Source organism: Triticum dicoccoides, chromosome 2B, assembly GCF_002162155.2.
Source record: "Triticum dicoccoides isolate Atlit2015 ecotype Zavitan chromosome 2B, WEW_v2.0, whole genome shotgun sequence".
Taxonomy (NCBI): domain Eukaryota; kingdom Viridiplantae; phylum Streptophyta; class Magnoliopsida; order Poales; family Poaceae; genus Triticum; species Triticum dicoccoides.
The window spans coordinates 549,494,300-549,515,009 of NC_041383.1; the positions used below are offsets into that span (position 1 = coordinate 549,494,300).

A 20,710-nucleotide genomic window follows, 5' to 3' on the forward strand; every position below is an offset into this window, starting at 1 on the left:
ACTTATAAATCAGGACGGGGGTATAGTAGGTAATTAAATTGCAAACATTTTTTTGTATTAGTCGTATGTGTACGTGTCCTTTCGTCCTCCTCTCACACGTCTTGTCACCCCGCTGCCGCATACGACTTACAACGCAAGCTTGCGCAGCGCGCGAGGGCATTCTTTGGCCAAATGGTGGCTCGAGGTGGCGCTAATAAATCGTCGGTGAGCTCGTTCCCGCGCAACCTCGCAGGTTCCCGCGCAAGCTTCCCGCCCGACTCGGTGAAATCCCCCAAAATCCCTATGCTTACCGGCCTGCTATATAAACCCTCACGGCTGGTGAGTCATGCATCACATTTTCCCCTTCCTCCCTGCAGATTAACTTGTCTGCTTCTCCCACAATCGCCAATGACACCAGTCCATCATCGTCGCTGAGTGATGTCTACTATGCAACTTTATTCTTGTAGACACGTGTTGGGCCTCCAAGAGCAGATTTTTGTAGGACAAAAGCAATTTTCCCTCAAGTGGATGACCTAAGATTTATCAATCCGTGAGAGGTGTACGATGAAGATGGTCTCTCTCAAACGACCCTGCAACCAAATACAAGAAATCTCTTGTGTCCCCAACACACCCAATACAATGGCAAATTGTATAGGTGCACTAGTTCGGCGAAGAGATGATGATAAAAGTGTAATATTGATGGTAGAAATATATTTTTAAAATCTGAATAAATAAAAACAGCAAGGTAGCAAATAGTAAATGGGCACAAAACGATATTTCAATGCTTAAAAAGGAGCCCTAGGGTCCGTACTTTCGCTAGTGCAATCTCTCAACAGTGCTAACGTAGTTGGATCATATGATTTATCCCTCAAAGTACAACAAAGAATCACTCCCGAGTTCCTATTAGCGGAGAACAAAAGGTAGGAATTGTTTGTAGGGTGCAAAGCCACCTCAAAGCTATTCTTTCCGATCGATCTATTCAAGAGTTCGTACTAGAATAACACAAAGCTATTGTTTCCGTTCGATCTATCCTAGAGTTCGTACTAGAATGACATCAAAGCATATTCATATTCATAATACTCAATCCACACAAGGAACTATAAAGAGACCCCAAAGTTTCTACCGTAGAAAAACATGCATCAACCACTATGCATAGATTACCCCAATATCACCGTGGGAATCAGCGAGTTGAATGCCATAACATATATCAAGTGCATCTATAAGATACCCCAATTGTCACCTCAAGTATTCATACCACAAGACATATACCATGTGTTCTCATCTCTGAATATTCAATACAATATGACAAAACTTCAAAGGGTAAAGATTCAATTCATCACAACAAGAGTATAGAGGGGAGAAACATCATATGATCCGACTATATTAACAAAGCCAATGATATAGATCACGAGAGAGAAAGATTAAACACATAGCTACTGGTACAAACCCTCAGCCCCGAGGGTGGACTACTCCCTCCTCATCGTGGTGGCTGCCGGGATGATGAAGATGGCCACCGGATATGATTCCCCCCTCCGGTAGGGTGCCGGAACGGGTCTAGATTGGTTTTTGGTGGCTACGGAGCCCTGTGTCGGTTCTGATCTAGGTTAACCCCGAAGGGTTTCATAATATTTGGGAATTTATACTACAAAGAAGGGATGCAGGAGGCCAGCGAGGTGGGCACAACTCACCTGGGCGCGCTAGGGGGCCCTGGCGCGCCCTGGTGCGTTGTGCCCCCTCGGGGCACCCCCAAGTGCAACTTTGGCCCATTGGGTTCATTCTGGTCCATAAAAAATCTCCGTGGAGTTTCGCGGTGTTTGGACTCCGTTTGATATTGATTTCCTGCAATGTAAAAAACAAGCAAAAAACAACAATTGACACTGGGCATTGGGTCAATAGGTTAGTCCCAGAAAATGATATAAATTTGCTATAAAATGATTGTAAAACACCCAAGAATGATAAAATAACAACATGAATACTTCATAAATTATAGATACATTGGAGACGTATCAGCATCCCCATGCTTAATTACTACTCGTCCTCGAGTAGGTAAATGATAAAAGAAATAATTCATGAAGTGTGAATGCTAGCAAAGTGCATATGTTTGATCAATGATAATTTCAATCACTTTGCCTAGCATCATAACAACAATTCTTTCTCATAACTTCTCATGTTATAGTAGCAACCAATTCACATGTTAATGTTCAAACAATGAACTCTCTTGAAACTCAACAACCTATGTTCTTAGTCACCAAACAATTGCAATTCAACTTATTCAACACAGTTTAAGTAAGAGCTCCACATACTCAACCATCATATGGTCATCTATGATTGCTAACACTCACCGCATACACATGAGCAAAACATTTCAACCGGACACATAGAAAGATAGGGGCTTATTGTTTTGCCTCCCAACGTATTCACCTCAATGGTGATGTCAACAATAATAACTCATGCTACCCATATTCAACTAGACATATGTGCCTAGATCTTTCCTCACCACATGATGCTTGCCAAAAGAGAAAAATAAAAGGAATAGAGATTATAACTTTGACTCTTTGCATAAAAATAAATACTGAAAATTAAAAGATAGGCCCTTCGCAGAGGGAAGCAGAGGTTGCAATGCGCTTATTTGTTTGTATGCTCAATCCCTTAATGTAAGAGAACGTCACGTTGCATTGCCCCTTATGATAGAAACCTTTATTATGTAATCCGTCACTTTTATTGCTTTTCCATCATAAGTTCATACAACGCTCAATTTTCTCTTACACTAAATGATCTAACACTTTTAGAAGCAATTTTTATTGCCTTATTACACCGATGACAACTTACTTGAAGGATCTTGCTCAATCCTTAGGTAGGTATGGTGGACTCTTGAAAAATAAGATTTGGGTTTAAGGATTTTTGGATGCACAAGTAGTATCTCTACTTGGTGCAGATTTTTTGGCTAGCAAAGATGGGGGGCAAGCACCACATGTTGAAGGATCTATGACAATATGACTTCTATGTGAATATGAGCAAACATAAATCATTACGTTGTCTTCCTTGTCCAACGTCAACAATTTTGGCATATAATATTTTGATGGGGGCTCACAATCACAAAAGATTTCCAGGATAGTGTGTTTGCATGTGGAAGTTCTCTTCCTCATACTAATTATTCGTGAATTGCTTGTATGACCAAAATTGTGATTGTCAAACCTCAAAAGATTTCACTTTCTAAACCCAATGTGAAGCTACCACTAGACATGATATGATTTCAACTTCATGACTTTCAATTTATTCAACAATTTACTCATAGGATATAAGTGAAGCACAAGAGTAAATGACAAGCTACTCTAAAAAGATATAAATGAAGATCATCAGCATAATATTTCTTTCTCTCAAATTAATTTAAGTGAAGCAAGAGAGAATTTCTTCAGAAATACTAAACAAAAAGATTTAAGTGAAGCACTAGAGCAATTCCAAAGAAAAAGAGCTTCGTTGACGGGATGTGAATGTTGCTTACTTAGCCTCCCTGGCAATTATTTGAGGACTCTAATTTATTTAAAAACTTTCAGATCTAAGCATTTTATTAAAACAACAAGCAAAACAAAATAAAATGACATTCCAAGAATAGCACACGTCATGTGAAGAAGCAAAAACTTAGGTTCAACCGATACTAACCAATAATTGTTACAGAAGAAAGGTGGGATGCCTACCGGGGCATCCCCAAGCTTATATGCTTGAGACTTATTGAAATATTATCTTGGGATGCCTTGGGCATCCCCCAGCTTGAGCTTTAGTGTCTCCTTAATTCCTCTCATATCACGGTTTTCCTAAATTTCAAAAGCTTCATCCACACAAAACTCAACAAGAACTCGTGAGATAAGTTAGTATAAACTAATGCAAAAACCTTATCAATCTCTACTGTAGAAAATTACTAAAATTATTATGCAACATTGCATACTAAATGTCTCTGCATATTTAATACTCCTATCCTCAAACAGAATCATTAAACAAGCAAACATAACAACAACCTGCCAAAACAGTATAGTATGTAAAGAATGCAAGAGTATCAATACTTCCCTAACTCCAAACATTATGAAATTCTGCCACACTTTAGAAAATTTATCAGAGCTTATCATGCAAAAACTTTCAACATTTTTTATCACATTCTGACTTTTCTCAGGAATTTTTGCAACACCGATAAACTTTCTGTTTTGAAACAGCAACATGTATACTTGCAAAATAAGCATGGAAAACGCTAGAAATGCCACTTTTTTTGAACTATAAGATGCAAAACATTATTCCAAATAACAGCTAGCAAATCCTAACAAAATAAATTAACGCTACAAGTAAAACTCATATCATGTGACGAATGAAAACATAGATCCAAGTGAGGTTACCGATAATGTTCGAGACGAAAGAGGGGATGCCTTACGGGGCATCCCCAAGTGTAGTTGCTTGTATCTTCCTTGGATATTAACTTGGGGTGCCTTGGGCATCCCCAAGCTTAGGGTCTTGTCACTCCTTATTCTCCTCATACGATATCTCACCGATATGTCCACTTTGCATCATGCTTTTATGTCGATATTTATTGCATTATGGGCTGTTATTACACATTATGTCAGAGTACTTATGCCTTTTCTCTCTTATTTTATAAGGTTTACGCGAAGAGGGAGAATGTCGGCAGCTGGAATTCTGGGCTGGAAAAGTAGCAAATATTAGAGACCTATTCTCCACAACTCCAAAAGTCCTGAAACTTCACGGAAGTCAGTTTTGGAACAAATAAAAAATATTGGGCAAAGAAAGCACCAAAGGGGGGCCACCCACCATCCACGAGGGTGGGGGCGCGCCCTACCCCCCTGGGCGCGCCCTCCTGCCTTGTGGGCCCCCTGGCAGGCCTCCTGTGCCCATCTTTGGCTATAAGAAGTCTTTCGTCCTAGAAAAAATCGGAAGCAAGCTTTCGGGACGAAACACCGCTGCCACGAGGCGGAACCTAGCGAAACCAATCTAGGGCTTCGGCGGAGCTGTTCTGTCGGGGAAACATCCCTCCGGGAGGGGGAAATCATCACCATCGATCCTCTCATCGGGAGGGGGTCAATCTCCATCATCATCTTCACCAGCACCATCTCCTCTCAAACCCTAGTTCATCTCTTGTATCCAATCTTTGTCCCAAAACCTCAGATTAGTACCTGTGGGTTGCTAGTAGTGTTGATTACTCCTTGTAGTTGGTACTAGTTGGTTTATTTGGTGGAAGATCATATGTTCAGATCCTTTATGCATATTAATACCCCTCTGATTATGAACATGAATACGATTTGTGAGTAGTTACGTTTGTTCTCGAGGACATGGGAGAAGTCTTGCTATAAGTAGTTATGTGAATTTGGTATTCGTTCGATATTTTGATGAGATATATGTTGTCTTTCCTCTAGTGGTGTTATGTGAACGTCGACTACATGACACTTCACCATTGTTTGGGCCTAGAGGAAGGCATTGGGAAGTAATAAGTAGATGATGGGTTGCTAGAGTGACAGAATCTTAAACCCTAGTTTATGCGTTGCTTCGTAAGGGGCTGATTTGGATCCATATGTTTCATGCTATGGTTAGGTTTACCTTAATACTTCTTTTGTAGTTGCGGATGCTTGCAATAGGGGTTAATCATAAGTGGGATGCTTGTCCAAGGAAGGGAAGTACCCAAGCATCGGTCCACCCACATATCAAATTATCAAAGCAACGAACGCGAATTATATGACCGTGATGAAAACTAGCTTGACGGTTATTCCCATGTGTCCTTGGGAGCGTTTTCCTTTATATAAGAGTTTGTCTAGGCTTGTCCTTTGCTACAAAAAGGATTGGGCCACCTTGCTGCACCTTGTTTACTTTTGTTACTTGTTACTCGTTACAAATTACCTTATCACAAAACTATTTGTTACCGATAATTTCAGTGCTTGCTGAGAATACCTTACTGAAAACTGCTTATCATTTCCTTCTGCTCCTCGTCGGGTTCGACACTCTTACTTATCGAAAGGACTACGATAGATCCCCTATACTTGTGGGTCATCAAGACTCTTTTCTGGCGCCGTTGCCGGGGAGTGAAGCACCTTTGGTAGGTGGAATTTGGTAAGGAAAAAATTATATAGTGTGCTGAAATTTACTGTTACTTGTTACTATGGAAAGTAATCCTTTGAGGGGCTTGTTCGGGGTATCTTCACCCCGACCAGTAGAGCAAAGAGTTTCTCCTCAACCTACTGAACCTACTGAAAATGTTTACTTTGAAATTCCTTCGTGTATGATAGAGAAACTGCTAGCTAATCCTTTTACAGGAGATGGAACATTGCATCCCGATTTGCACCTAATCTATGTGGATGAAGTTTGTGGATTATTTAAGCTTGTAGGTATGCCCGAGGATGTTATCAATAAGGTCTTTCCCTTTATCTTTGAAGGGAAAGGCATTGCCATGGTTTAGGCTTTGTGATGATATTGGATCATGGAACTACAACGGATTGAAATTGGAATTTCATCAGATGTTTTATCCTATGCATCTGGTTCATCATGATCGTAATTATATATATAATTTTTGGCCTCGTGAAGGAGAAAGCATCGCTCAAGCTTGGGGGATGCTTAATTCAATGTTATATTCATGCCCCAATCACAAGCTCTCAAGAGAAATTATTATTCAAATTTTTTATTCTCAGCTTTCTCTCAATAATTGCTCCATGCTCGATACTTCTTGTACTGGTTCTTTTATGATGAAGACTATTGAATTCAAATGGGACTTATTGAAAAGAATTAAATGCAACTCTGAAGATTGGGAACTCGAGAAGGTAAGGTGTCAGGTATAACACCTAAGTTTGATTGTGTTAAATCTTTTATGGATACCGATGTTTTCTGTGAATTTAGCACTAAATATGGACTTGACTCTGAGATAGTAGCTTCTTTCTGTGAATCCTTTGCTACTCATGTTGATCTCCCCAAGGAGAAGTGGCTTAAATATCATCCTCCCATTGAAGTAAAATTAGTTGAACCTATTAAAGTTGAAGAAAAGACTATCACTTATAATGTTGATCCTATTGTTCCTACCGCTTATATTGAGAAACCACCTTTCCCTGCTAGAATAAAGGATAGCTTCAACTGTGGTTCGTAAGAGTAATACTATAACACCTACACCCCCTGAGCAAATTAAAGTTGAACCTAGTATTGCTATGGTTAAAGATCTCTTAGTCGATAATATTGATGGGCCTGTTATTTACCTCTGTGATGAAGCTGCTAGAATTGCTAAACCCGATACTAAAAACAAACATAGACCTGTCGCAGGCATGCCTGTTATTTCTGTTAAAATAGGAGATCATTACTATCATGGTTTATGTGATATGGGTGCTAGTGTCAGTGCAGTACCTTCTTCTTTATACGAAGAAATTATGCATGATATTGCACCTGCTGAGTTAGAAGATATTGATGTTACTATTAAGCTTGTCAATAGAGATACTATCTCACTGGTTGGGATTGTTAGAGATGTTGAAGTCTTGTGTGGGAAAATTAAATATCCTATTGATTTTCTTGTTCTTGCTTCTTCACAAGATAACTTTTGTCCCATTATATTCGGTAGACCCTTCTTGAATACTGTTAAAGCTAGGATCAGGCACAAATTCAGGGGGGGCGAGGAGGGGGGGGGCGAGACCCACCCTAACGATCGTGTCCCACGTTAATAGCGATGAGTTGATCACTAAATTTTTGTGCTATGAGCCTACCATGGCCTGGGCCCATGTTCTGTTTGTCCAAGCGATTGCAACCTAAAGGCCCAAATCCTAGTAAAGTAAAGAGGGAAAATAGCCCACCAGTAAAGCAAAGGAGTCAGGCTAGCTAGGAAGCAGCAGTAGACACGCACAGGTTTTCTCTAATCGCTTTGTTTCCAACCTCCTAAAAAACTGCTCCTGTGATCTGAGTCCGCCGTCGGCTGCCTGCTAGATCTTCTATCGAATATATTCATCGAGAAGGGAATAACAGGGACTGGGGAAGAGAAGAAGAAAGTGTTATTGTGTCGATCCACCAACTTATTCTAGCATGTTTTTACTGCCGGCCACACGGATGAGCAGCCAAATGAAGAAAAAGGTTAGATGATAGAGGCGGGGTGTCCCGATCTTTCAATGAGATGATAACTATCAATTTGGTGGAGACGACTTTGACGATCCAACTACAAACATGCACGACATTGCGCCTTAGCAATCGCTAAACCAATCTCCTGAGGTTATTGACCACATCGGTGCACGATCAACCTGACCACGAAGGTCTATTCCTGCAAGCAATCGAAGAACGAGCAAGAATATGATAAAAGCAATCTGAATATTGCGAATATATATGAAGTATTGATAAAGGTGGGGATCCGAAAGCGGTCTTGGTCTGGTCGTTGGACACAAACAAAGTACACGAAATTGCGTTGGCTAACTTTTAACTAAACAAATCCTAAGGAAAAAACTATTAGATGGATCTACTTATATAGGAGGAAGGGGTGGCGGCCAAGGAGGTGGGAGAAAGTCCTAAGGCATCCTAAAACCAACCCTAGGTCGTACAAGGCTCATGGGCCCAAGTGGAGGTGATGCAGCACCGTTGGACTTGTTGTTTGACTCGGATTCTGCTGCAGCGTCTGATTGTTTCGTCGATATCTCAATGCTCCAGATGAATTTGAAGGTGAATCCAATTGGGCTGGAAAGAGCACAAAATCTAGATTCCAATAAAAAAAGAATCACCCGATTCGGACTCCATATGAAAAAGTTTTGGCGTTTTGAATCAGGTATGTCTGTGCAGTCCGAATCTGAATCCAGAACGTGAGAAACTTGGGCTCTATCTTCTCTTGGCCCAAAAGTGACGTGAGAGAACTTTTTGAACAACACTTCAACATCTCTTTCTCCCTTATCTTCATATGTGAATTGTACAAATGTCCCATACACCTGCAATTAGACAAAACACAAAAGTGTGTGAAGTATTTTTGTTCTGGATAACATAAATAGATTATTAAATAGTTTGCACTAGAAATCACCTGACAAATATGCATGTATGCAATATTTTTGGTCGTATCCAAGGTAGTCATGTCCTCATCATCCTCCCCTTTTTGAAAACAAGGCCGTCCTTGGCGTTGCTTAATCTGAAATGTGGCTAACAAAAGAGACAAGGTATACATGTTGTATATGTATATGTCATCCATTTTTACTTCCCTTGATTTTTGCACATATGACAATATTGTATATGTATATGTATATGTATATGCATAGATCATAAAATATAAAGCCAAAATATTATCATAAGTAGAAGGCATGAAAATATTGCAACTCAGTTTGCACATATAAGTGAAGCTCTTATTCCTATCAAAAGATTGACAATATTCATCATTAAACCACCCCAACATTGGTGAATAAACCTTACTTGCATCAAATTTACATGCTACAACATGCTTAAATAAGCAAACATGCAGTAAGTCATTGGACACAGAATCATCACCAAGATTAAAGGTCATATCAAAATGATTAAACATTGGTTCTTTTGCATGAATAGTTAATTCAATGGGTGCACTCAAAATTGTTGGTATTTCAGTTGTTTGATCACATGATGCATTCATGATAGTAACATGATTCTCTAAAATAGGTGGCGTGCTCAAATCAACAGGTAACTCAACACATGATGTATTTAAGTTAATTAGGGATGTATCATTCTCATGTGAAGTTATATCATCAATACCTTTACTGTTACCTTGTCGCAAAGACGTAGCTGATGTCGGTATGGATAATGACAATGTACCATACACTTGAGATGATGTCGCACTCACAATCTGAGGTGTGGCTGCTCTAGTAGGTGCAACGGTGGAGGAATCAACCGATGGTAGTGAGCATGAATTGGAATAGTAGTTGTTGTAGTCACCCAATGCATCCTCCTGTAACTGTCTCTCAAAGGTACAAGCACGAACATACATACCAGTAATGCAACGAGGAATATACCTAAATTTTGCCTGAATATCATGGTTCAAACCACCAAAAAATTTATCCATTGTATCATCCTCAGATTCTTCTATGTCACAATGATGCATATGAGATTTGAACTCTTGGTAGTAAGCCTGAACAGTGTTATTGCCTTGTTTAAATTTTTCAAATTTGCGAAGCAATTCACGACGCTAGTAAGGAGAGAAAAATTGTTGTCTCATTACATGTTTCAAATCTTTCCAAGTTGTGGGTTGGTTATCAATGTTTTTCTTACAATGCACACTCCACCAAACAGAAGCAAAACCAGTAAATGGTCTTGTGGCAACTCGTACTCGCTCAAGTTCAGAAAAGTCATGGTAACTAAAAACTTGTTCTACTTCAAGCTCCCAAGCTAGATAAATAGCAAGATTAAATCTACCCTCAAATGATGGTAAAGAGATAACATGACCATGTGCTTGTGTGTGTTGTCCCAACTCTCGTGATGATGAAGATGTGTTCGTCGTCCAAGAACTTCTTTCTCCGGAACCTGTCATGATTAGTAGAAACAAGAAACAAAATTCGAGAATAATGTTCCTATGAACTACTAGGATGTGGTTGTAACGTGCTCACAGTAAAGCAAATATCAATGTCTTACAAATTCTTACCATGCGACAGGTGGTGACAGGCAACCAACGGTGTCAAATAACTCCGAAGATTGTGTAAAGCGATTGCCAGGGGAACGTACATATACACGGTGTAGAAATATGTGGAGCTGGATTGGCTATATATGGTAGCAAAAGATTAGCAATAATCAATTCAAAGATGCAATGTTGAATAAACGCTCAACGACGGTACTGTGCTGGTCCTTGGCTAGACCGGACTAGAGACGCGAGCCTAGAACACTAATGAGGTCATAAAATAGCACAACTAGCATCAATGAAGGATAAGTAGCTCTGGACAGCAAGATATAAGTGAAGATCACAACGGCAGTAAAGATAATGATGAATAACAACTGCCAAGCAGGATATATAACAACTCTCTCTCCAACTTTCCTCTTAAAAAGTTTGCTAACTCAAGCTTTCCAATGCAAAAAGAATCACTCAATTCTGAATTGATATGAGGAGTCAAAGAATTCTAAAACTGGCCTGAAAAACTGGAATAAACTATATGCACGAACTTCGGAGGGCAAAAAGACCTATTTAGAAGCTAATTTTGAGACGCCAAATATTGAACTTTCTTTTGCAACTATTCAGATGCGTCTAGTCGCTAGCTATAATTTGAGAACTTGTGGAGCCAAAACGGACTTCGTATGAGGAAGTTATGCCTTTTTTACTGAACAGTGCACAAAACAGATTCCAGTCCGAATTCAACTACGAGATTGAGTCTAGATAGATCCGAATTTTGTTTTTCTCTCTTCTCTCTTTTTTTCCTCGCACTTTTTTCTTTTCTTTCTCTCTTTTTTTTCTTTCCTTTTTCTCTCTTTTTTTTCTCTATCTTTTTTTTTCTCCCTCTTTCCAAGACAAACTAGATAAGATGCAGATTGGATCAGGCGAAGATGTGAATGACCTCAACTATGATTATGACAATGAACAATGCGTAACACTTGGTGGAAATTGATGGATGGGATGGTGGACAGCGGAGGGGATAATGATGCAGCGGCGGCGTGACTAATGTGAACAGACTCGAAACTCTAAAGGAACTAGACACTAAGACCAGCAACTCGACACAGCGATGCAACCGATAATTCAATAATGCAAATAATGAAAAAAAAATTGCAAAGGCTCAGACTGGCTTGGACAAATGATGAATAGATCTAACTTTTTTTTGTGGTTTTTCTTGGACAATAGGTATGAAAATAAATCGAATCTAGGGATAACTGGAAATTCTCACCGAGCAACCTGAAAATTGATACCACTTGATAGAGGCGGGGTGTCCCGATCTTTCGATGAGATGATAACTATCGATTTGGTGGAGACGACTTTGACGATCCGACTACAGATGTGCACGACGTTGCGCCTTAGCAATCGCTAAACCAATCTCCTGAGGTTATTGACCACGTCGGTGCACGATCAACCTGACCACGAAGGTCTATTCCTGCAAGCAATCGAAGAACGAGCAAGAATATGATAAAAGCAATCTGAATATTGCGAATATATATGAAGTATTAATAAAGGTGGGGATCCGAAAGCGGTCTTGGTCCGGTCGTTGGACACAAACGAAGTACACGAAGTTGCGTTGGCTAACTTTTAACTAAACAAATTCCAAGGAAAAAGCTACTAGATGGATCTACTTATATAGGAGGAAGGGGTGGCGGCCAAGGAGGTGGGAGAACGTCCCAAGGCATCCTAAAACCAACCCTAGGTCGTACAAGGCTCATGGGCCCAAGTGGAGGTGATGCAGCACCGTTGGACTTGTTGTTTGACTCGGATTCTGCTGCAGCGTCTGATTGCTTCGTCAATATCTCAACACTCCGGATGAATTTGAAGGTGAATCCAATTGGGCTAGAAAGAGCACAAAATCTAGATTCCAACAAAAAAAGAATCACCCAATTCGGACTCTGTATGAAAAAGTTGTTGGCGTTTTGAGTCAGGTATGTCTGTGCAGTCCGAATCTGAATCCAGAACGTGAGAAACTTGGACTCTATCTTCTCTTGGCCCAAAAGTGACGTGAGAGAACTTTTTGAACAGCACTTCAACATCTCTTTCTCCCTTATCTACATATGTGAATTGTACAAATGTCCCATACACCTGCAATTAGACAAAACACAAAAGTGTGTGAAGTATTTTTGTTCTGGATAACATAAATAGATTATTAAATAGTTTGCACTAGAAATCACCTGACAAATATGCATGTATGCAATATTTTTGGTCGTATCCAAGGTAGTCATGTCCTCATCATTAGATTTTCTACTTATAGCATTAGATTTAATTGTCTTTCAAACTGTAGAAGGCGTAATTATGAAACTACCTACTTTAACAAGAGCTCACACGATTTGATCCAGAATTCCTAATTTCACCGCCAGCGCTCTCTTGTTGCCACCAGCCCACCAGCCATCACCAGGAATCATTATTTTTTGTGGCCTGTATCTTCTGTGCGTCCAGACTCGAGCAAATGGCGATGCTGTGTTGGCCGACCTTGATCTTCCATGGCAGCAATAAATCATTTCTCAAGGTATAAACATATTATTAGTTCTTTTTTACATCAACATTTTTTTTGCGGGTTACATCAACATATTATTATTTTCTGATATGGTAATCCCTAATGCATTAGTTAGTAGCAGTTGTAGTTACATGTGTTTACTCAATGATAGATAGAGATCCAATTTATCTTTTATCCCAGATTAGTTGTACTTGTCTAGACAAAATAAATAAATAGAAAGAATAGAACATATTGCTCTTTTCAAACCATTTGCTTCAAGTGTAAACGTTGCACTAAAAGTCCGAATTCAATGCGCTTATCATAGAGATAAATTTATGCCAATAGTTGCAAAACATGCTTTATTTTCTCATACGTAAGTTTTTGCTTGTGCAACTATTACAAAATATACATTGCAATTTTATGTGAGACTTGAAATACATATTATGTTTGTGATAGCTATGTCTTTCGCCCCCCCTATGTTCAAATCCTGGCTCCGTCCCTGGCTAGGATAGGCTGCGAAAAGGATGTTGTTACTATTAGATTAGAGGATATGTCTCATGATTTTAATTTTGCTAAATTTCGTAGGCAACCCCATGATAAAGGATTGCCTAGTAAAGATGAAATTATTGGTCTTGCTTCTATTGCCGTGCCCCCTAATGATCCTTTAAAACAATATTTGCTAGACCATGAAAATGATATGTTTATGAATGAAAGAAGAGAAATAGATGAAGTATTCTTTAAACAAGGACCTATTTTGAAACACAACTTGCATGTTGAAATTCTAGGGGATCCTCCTCCACCCAAGGGTGATCCCGTGTTTGAGCTTAAACCATTACCTGATACTCTTAAATATGCTTATCTTGATGAAAAGAAGATATATCCTATTATTATTAGTGCTAACCTTTCAGAGCAAGAAGAAGAGAAATTATTAAAAACTCTGAAGAAACACCGTGCTGCTATTGGATATACTCTTGATGATCTTAAGGGCATTAGTCCCACTCTATGCCAACACAAAATAAAATTGGAGAAAGACGCTAAACCAGTCATTGATCACCAATGACAGTTAAATCCTAAGATGAAAGAAGTGGTAAAAAAAGAAATACTAAAGATTCTGAAGGCAGGTATAATTTATCCCGTTGCTAATAGTCAGTGGGTAAGTCGTTTCCATTGTATCCCTAAGAAGGGAGGTATTACTGTTGTTCCTAATAATAAAGATGAATTGATCCCACAAAGAATTGTTACAGGTTATAGAATGGTAATTGATTTCCGCAAACTAAATAAAGCAACTAAAAAGGATCATTACTCTTTACCTTTTATTGATCAAATGCTAGAAAGATTATCCAAACATACACATTTTTGCTTTGTAGACGATTATTCTGATTTCTCTCAAATACCTGTGTCAAAAGAGGATCAAGAAAAGACCACTTTTACTTGCCCTTTCGGTACCTTTGATTATAGACGTATGCCTTTTGGTTTATGTAATGCATCTGCTACCTTTCAAAGATGTATGACTGCTATATTCTCCGACTTTTGTGAAAAGATTGTTGAGGTTTTCATGTATGATTTCTCTGTTTATGGAACTTCTTTTGAACTTCTTTTGATGATTTCTTAAGCAACCTTGATCGAGTTTTGCAGAGATGTGAAGAAACTAATCTTGTCTTGAATTAGGAGAAGTGCCACTTTATGATTAACTAGTATAATGCCTGTGCGTTGCCACGGGCTCTTGAAATATTTTGCTGGAATTATGTAAACATAATGCATGTAAAAAAAAGATAGCACAGGTATAATCAAGTAATAATTTAAGACCACTTCACTTACATTGTAAACTGTTAATAAAAGGCAATTTGACAATGCATACATATAGTGCAATTTATATAAATGAATCGAACAGATGATTAAGGCCGTCTCGAAGGTCGAAGTTCATTTCTTCCTCGTATATTTGGGCGTGTTCGAACATCAAACGGGCACCCTGCATGCACCCCAAAATTCAACCCCAAAATTCAACCATCTGGACAATATGTACTTCTTCAAATCCAGACCATATGTGGAGGAGAAATGTGCTTCTCCGGACTATCCGTCATTTTATCTTCAATACACAGTCCTAACACAAAAAACTCAACCCAGGACGCACCATTCCCTTTTTCTGTTGAACCCATCCCTTCCCGCTCGGTTTCCTGCTGTAGCGGGACATTTCTCGCTAGAGCCCTCTTCTTTAAAACCAGATGATGCCCACCTCACCTCGCCATGGCGCCCTCCCACCTTCACATTGTATATCCCCCACGAACCACCAAGGAGTCCCCAGCCAACCGCCTACTCTCTGCCCTGATCCCCACCCCTTGCCCTGATCCCCACCCCTTGTGTTCGTGCTGATCCACCACCGTCATAAAGGCAGATCTGATATATCCTGAGTCATTACCACGTTGTAACATACAATCGAATATCATGCATTACCGCAAAGTATTCTTGTGCCACTCTGTTCATTTTTTTATTAACTCTTGAACCGGCCGAGCAATTCGTTTATCCTTCTATCCTAAAATTTTCACCATGTTGCAACTGATATGCCACAGTGTTCATTGTTTCTACATTTAACCATATGTGATCCTTGATATAGTCACCTCCTTCTTTGTTTCTTCATCTAAAAAATACATGGATTTACAAACCTAAACTCCATAAGATCATAAGCTATACAATTAGCCAATAAAGGTCACCCCTTGTGAAAATTATATTATTGCTCTCCATGGAGTTATAATAGCACAGATATTTCAATTCTTGATGAAGAAAGAGACCACACACTTTTAATGAACAACTCTTGTTGAATCATTGGGGGTGAAAATTTTATGTATTTCAACTAAAGGAAACCACTATATCCTTTAGAAAAAAATACATGCCAGTATATTGGTAAGCACTATACTTCAATTCCCCAGCGGTCAAACATCATGTGCTATCTCTTTGGCATCCCAAAATAATAGTCAGAATCTGGCTGACCATCGAGTAGCACCATGTACTTGTTCCTTGATGTACCTCTTTGAAGAACCAGATCAAAGTCTTCTTTTTCTCCTAGCATCATCGCCTATTCTGCTGGATACCTACTCCCTCATTCCTATGCTTAAGGCATAAATCTTCACTCACGCCCCCCAAGGAGTAGCAGGGCATTACTTTGAGGCAACCACGCCAATCAAAATAAACATGTCATCATCAACACTCAATATATACCAACCTTAACAGATTAAAGTATCCAACAAAAATGATGCACTAACAGACGCACTCACCTCATCCATACCCACCGCTCACAAAACATACCATATGTATCCTTCAGGCGGAAGCAAACATTAGCATAAGAAATTAAGCTCATCAAAATATGAATAAAATCCTGCTTTGCATAAGCGCGTAGAAGATATGAAGCATGCACATCTGTATCTTCTTTGAGAATCATGTCCAAGATAAACCTGTAGCAACAAGGGCCGGGACTCAGGTATTAAGCAAGATGTTCTGCAGTATGAAGTAATTATTCAGTTACCATTTCTGCGAATGCATAGAAAATATGTTGCAGGCCAAACACGGAACAAAGCATGATCAACCAAGGTCAAAACCGGCATCTGCCATGAAATCAATTAATCCAGTTATGCAGTCAAATACAACTGTCAGTCAATTAAGCGAAGCTACAGTCCATTCAAGCTAAAAAATAATAAAATTCGTAAACCCCACTTCATTGAGATTGGGAACTCTAATTGAGGGCAAGATCCAAATCCCTTAATTAGCAAGTACATGCATCACATCCCAATCCATGTCTGCATCGAAATTGAGGTCAAACCTACTCTTTGCTACTTGACCGATTGGTGGAGAGTAGAAGCAACCCAGCAGCGAATGGAAAATAGCAGCACCAAACAATATGCTCGTCGCACATGATCACAAAGCATGGCCGAGAGTTCGAGTAGTCTAAGGTGATGATATATGAAATTAAGAATAATATAGAGCAATTATAATGCCTTGGGTATAACATCCAAACTATCCCCAAAACTTTAACTCTGAAAGCATTAAATGAAGTTGTGGAAGAATACGTAAACTGCACTAAGTAGACAAATTACCATCAGACTACACCGTGATTAATCCAAACATGAGACATGAACTTCAGTTTTGCAGGGAAAACCTGAGACTAAAATGATTCGTTAGTACACATGCCATTGCAAACCTAGCTAGATCCCTTCTCTGTAGTTAATGCCATCTAGACTCAAAGTAGCATTAACAGAGCAGAGCTCTAAACAGCAGCGATCCACCAAGTGGTGGTTCATATTTATACTGTATAGGATATCCACAAGGACTTCTGCAACCGTAATATAGGCAAATAAATTTTTGTTGGTATCTAAAATCACCAGGTTATCAATATAACTACAACAACAGCAAGTTACCAAATATCATGAATTAGAGCCAAAGGGAAACCTACTTTGCAGAAAAATCTTTAGATTCCAAGCTCTCCTTATGAGGAATAGAGGGGTTAAGAGTCCTGCTTATGTTGTATCAAAAAAGCATTAGCGACCAACCAAGTACAACAACAGTAAAAATATATTAGAGAGGATAAACACAAACCTTCTTTTAGCACCAGCTTGATATACTTCACTGTCATCGTGAGTAGATGTGTCAGGCGAACTGCAAATACAGAAACCATGGACCAGATCATGGAACGATGAACAGATGGACACAGCACGATATCAGACGTGTATATGGATCTAGTGATCAACTTACGATCTTTTAGGACCGATTTCCTTTTTTGGTCCCTTGGAGGTAGACTTTCCATCGTCACAAGAGCTTTTAGATGCACTGTAATACGAGGGTACGACTGAGAGAAATGCAAAAAGCAAGAATACATTAGAAATCAGAAGCACACGGTCAGTAAACTTACAACAGTTCAGGGCAGACATCGATGTTAGTGCAGTTCGCCTCGACCACGGAGGCCTGGACAGAGACGGCCTTGGACTCGCCAACCATGGACTTGGCAGAGACGCCCTGCGGCTTCAGCAGGGTGGGATGGTCGGCCACTCCCTGCACCAGCCCCGCGGTGGGGTTTCCTACGACGCCAGAGATGCCCTGTGCCAACCCCAAGGTAGGGTTTCCTGCGACGCCAAAGACGCCCTGTGCGACGCCGGCGAACAACTTCAGTTTGTCGCGTTGCCACGGGCTCTTGCGTTGTGGAACCGGCAGCATCGGCACCTCCACCAGGAGACCCGGCCATGGAGGAAAACGAGGAGAAGGCCGGGGTGAGCTCCTTCATGGAACCGGCAGCGTCGGTTGTGGCCACGACCAGATCCGTGGAGAATGGCAATGGCCGAATCACGGAGGATCCCGCACCAGCTGCTCCACCACGCCGTCCAGCCGCTCGTCGTTGGTCTGCGGCATCAGCTTCTTCCCCCGGAACAGGACCGACTCCACCCCCCGCTCCGCCATGGCCGCCTCCGTCGTTGCTCCGGCGGTAATGCCGTTACCCTGAGGACAGGAACAATTGGGACAGTAAGCTTTGGTTGACTCACATTTCACAGTGGTAATAATAATTCAGCAGTCGTGAAGAAAATTACAGTACAAGATAAATTATTTACCTGGATGCAGATGTAGTTGGTTGCTCCGTTCTCTCTGAACGCCATTGATACGGCTTGGTCCACCTGAAAAGCACAGACACCCACAGTCCTGTTTAGCCCCGCGTACGTGACGATGGTACGATTATTTTTTGACGAACTGCAGCAGGTGCTGCTTTTCATTCATTAAGAGGGAAACCACAGGTTACAGGGCAGGAACGTAATTAGGTGGCATAACTACAAAAATGAAGGAAAAATACTAAGAACTAATTACAGATGTATAGAAACATGGTAGCTCACATGTCGACTACTCAATCCATTTCACTCCTTTGATGCCTGTGTGCAGCAAGGTTCTGCGTTTGTCTTTTAATCTGAAGAAGGGCCTGCTGTGCCACTCATGTTGATTCTGGATACTCTTTGTCAATTTTGATCTTTACTCTACCATCTTAAACCCTGTTAATTATTGCATTCATAGAGACTGCTTAATTATGGCAGTTGATCTCTTTGCACAAACCGCTGTTGCTATTCAACAACAACAACAAGATATCAGGGAGTCATCCTGATGGAATGTGAAATCCAAGCATGGCCAACCAGCCCCAGGATCAGCATGACTAACCTACCTACAGGAAGGAACGCATGTGAGGGCGCACAATGGACTGTGCGCCGTCGACATAGATGGTGGTGCCTGTCATGAAGCGGGAGTCGTCGCCGACCAGGTACAGCACCGTGGAAGCGAGGTCCTTGTCCGGGTCCAGCCACCGCCGCAGCGGCATCACCTCCCCGGTCGCCTTCTCGGCCTTCTCCTCCCCAACAGAGAGAGGGAACTTTTCCCCCAGGTGGAGGCCGCGGCAGACGGCGTTCACCCTGATCTTGTGCTTGCCGAGCTCCATCGCCGACAGCTGAAAAAACGAAGAACATCATGGTCATGTATGCATTCAGGATTTCCGTGAGCAATCATTCAGGCTTTTTTGGTAACAGGAATGCAGGCTTACTCTGACGAGCTGGTGAACGGCGCCTAAACTTGTGCCGTATGCCGCAGCCCCCGGATACAATCCTCTCTCGGCGCCGATGATCTGGGTCAAGCAAACCACGGAGCCGCCCGACTGCGCATCCCGGAACCGCTTCGCTATCGCCTTTATCAGGAGCCAAGGTGTGATTACATTGACTTTCATGGTCTTGTTGTACTCATCTTCAGTCACGCCGAGGCAATCTTGCACTTCCCCTGCTCATACAGTAGCCAAATACAGATGCATGGACGAAATTACTGGATGATAAGCTGACTGAAATATTCAGAGAAGAACTGAGCAATCATTTAGGTTGGTGATTAGTCGGGCTTGGGCATGTGTGAAAATTTTTTGTCAGATGGAAAATTGGGCATGTGTATCAGTGTCTGTCAGTAGTATGTGCATACCCTCGAAGGAGCCGCAGTTGACAAGGGCGTGGAGCCCGCCGTCCCCGAAGCAGCGCCACGCCGCGTCCACCGCGGCGACGACGGCTGCCTCGTCGCAGGCCGCCAAGTCCAGCCCAACCACCGCGATGGCCGCCGCCCCTTGGGCCGCGCTGCGCCGCGCCTCCTCCGTCGTCGCGGCCAGGGCGCCCTCGTCGCCCACCAGGACCAGCCTGTGTGTGTGTGCGCGCGCTTAGATTCAGAACCCAACGACAGGAAGAAGAAGGGGAAAAGTGAGAGGGAGTACCTGCAGCCGTGCCTGGCGAGGCCAACGGCGACCCCCCGCGAGACGGCGTCGCCGCCGCCGTTGCAGGCGAGCAGCACCCGCTTCGCGTAGGCGGTGTCGGCGGCCATCCCCTTTCCCCTTCTTCTTCCCTTCTCTGCACGTGAAGAGTTATAGCAAGACAAGAATTACCCAGCCACAGCAGGCCGGGAAGTCGAACGCCTCGGCCTCGACGACATCGGCGCGGGAGAAGACGAACACCCCGCACGCGGCCGCGCAGACCTGCCAGAGCGGGAAGTGGAACGACTCGGCCTCGACGGCGCCGGCGCGGGAGAAGACGAACGGAGGCGAGCGGGAAGTGGAACGACTCGGCCTCGACGGCGCCGGCGCGGGAGAAGATGAACGGAGGCGATGGTGATGTCTTGAGGAGGAG

The 20,710-nt window shown here is 41.6% G+C and overlaps 2 protein-coding genes across 10 annotated transcripts; both read right to left on the minus strand.

The window, feature by feature from the left end:
* Window positions 1–15,733: 15,733 nt before the first annotated feature.
* LOC119364795 lies at window positions 15,734–19,037 on the minus strand. 9 transcript variants are annotated; one of them, XR_005175134.1, is made up of 9 exons: window positions 18,908–19,037; window positions 18,632–18,694; window positions 17,941–18,521; window positions 17,784–17,858; window positions 17,628–17,687; window positions 17,485–17,544; window positions 17,129–17,190; window positions 16,561–16,639; window positions 16,468–16,489 (listed from the first exon to the last, which is right to left on the minus strand). XR_005175134.1 is itself a non-coding variant. In XM_037630328.1 (8 exons), exons 3-8 carry the CDS (start codon window positions 18,240–18,242, stop codon window positions 16,165–16,167), a joined length of 708 nt encoding a protein of 235 aa, XP_037486225.1. In that variant the 5' UTR covers window positions 18,243–18,521; window positions 18,632–18,694; window positions 18,908–19,037; the 3' UTR covers window positions 15,734–16,164. The 9 variants fall into 9 exon arrangements, 6 of the variants coding, with proteins under 6 accessions (XP_037486225.1, XP_037486229.1, XP_037486226.1 ...); XM_037630328.1 differs by lacking the exons at window positions 16,561–16,639; window positions 17,129–17,190 and adding an exon at window positions 15,734–16,198 and having other exon boundaries at window positions 16,313–16,489; XR_005175135.1 differs by lacking the exon at window positions 17,129–17,190 and having other exon boundaries at window positions 16,359–16,489.
* Window positions 19,038–19,197: 160 nt separating this feature from the next.
* LOC119364794 (2-(S)-hydroxypropyl-CoM dehydrogenase-like) lies at window positions 19,198–20,690 on the minus strand. The gene is made up of 4 exons (XM_037630327.1): window positions 20,302–20,690; window positions 20,019–20,227; window positions 19,600–19,829; window positions 19,198–19,506 (listed from the first exon to the last, which is right to left on the minus strand). Exons 1-4 carry the CDS (start codon window positions 20,406–20,408, stop codon window positions 19,228–19,230), a joined length of 825 nt encoding a protein of 274 aa, XP_037486224.1. The 5' UTR covers window positions 20,409–20,690; the 3' UTR covers window positions 19,198–19,227.
* Window positions 20,691–20,710: the final 20 nt, after the last annotated feature.

Excerpts from the sequence above, each read along its gene's own strand:
- LOC119364795 (XM_037630328.1), bottom strand. The coding sequence starts at position 18,242 with ATGCTGCCGGTTCCACAACGCAAGAGCCCGTGGCAACGCGACAAACTG. Across the intron at positions 16,490-17,484 it reads TCTAAAGATTTTTCTGCAAA|GTTTATCTTGGACATGATTC; the intron begins GTAGGTTTCCCT and ends TTGTTGCTACAG. Across the intron at positions 16,199-16,312 it reads GAGCGGTGGGTATGGATGAG|TAATGCCCTGCTACTCCTTG; the intron begins GTGAGTGCGTCT and ends GTTGCCTCAAAG.
- LOC119364794 (XM_037630327.1), bottom strand. The coding sequence starts at position 20,408 with ATGGCCGCCGACACCGCCTACGCGAAGCGGGTGCTGCTCGCCTGCAAC. Across the intron at positions 19,830-20,018 it reads CAACTGCGGCTCCTTCGAGG|GGGAAGTGCAAGATTGCCTC; the intron begins GTATGCACATAC and ends CTGTATGAGCAG. Across the intron at positions 19,507-19,599 it reads CCGTTCACCAGCTCGTCAGA|CTGTCGGCGATGGAGCTCGG; the intron begins GTAAGCCTGCAT and ends TCGTTTTTTCAG.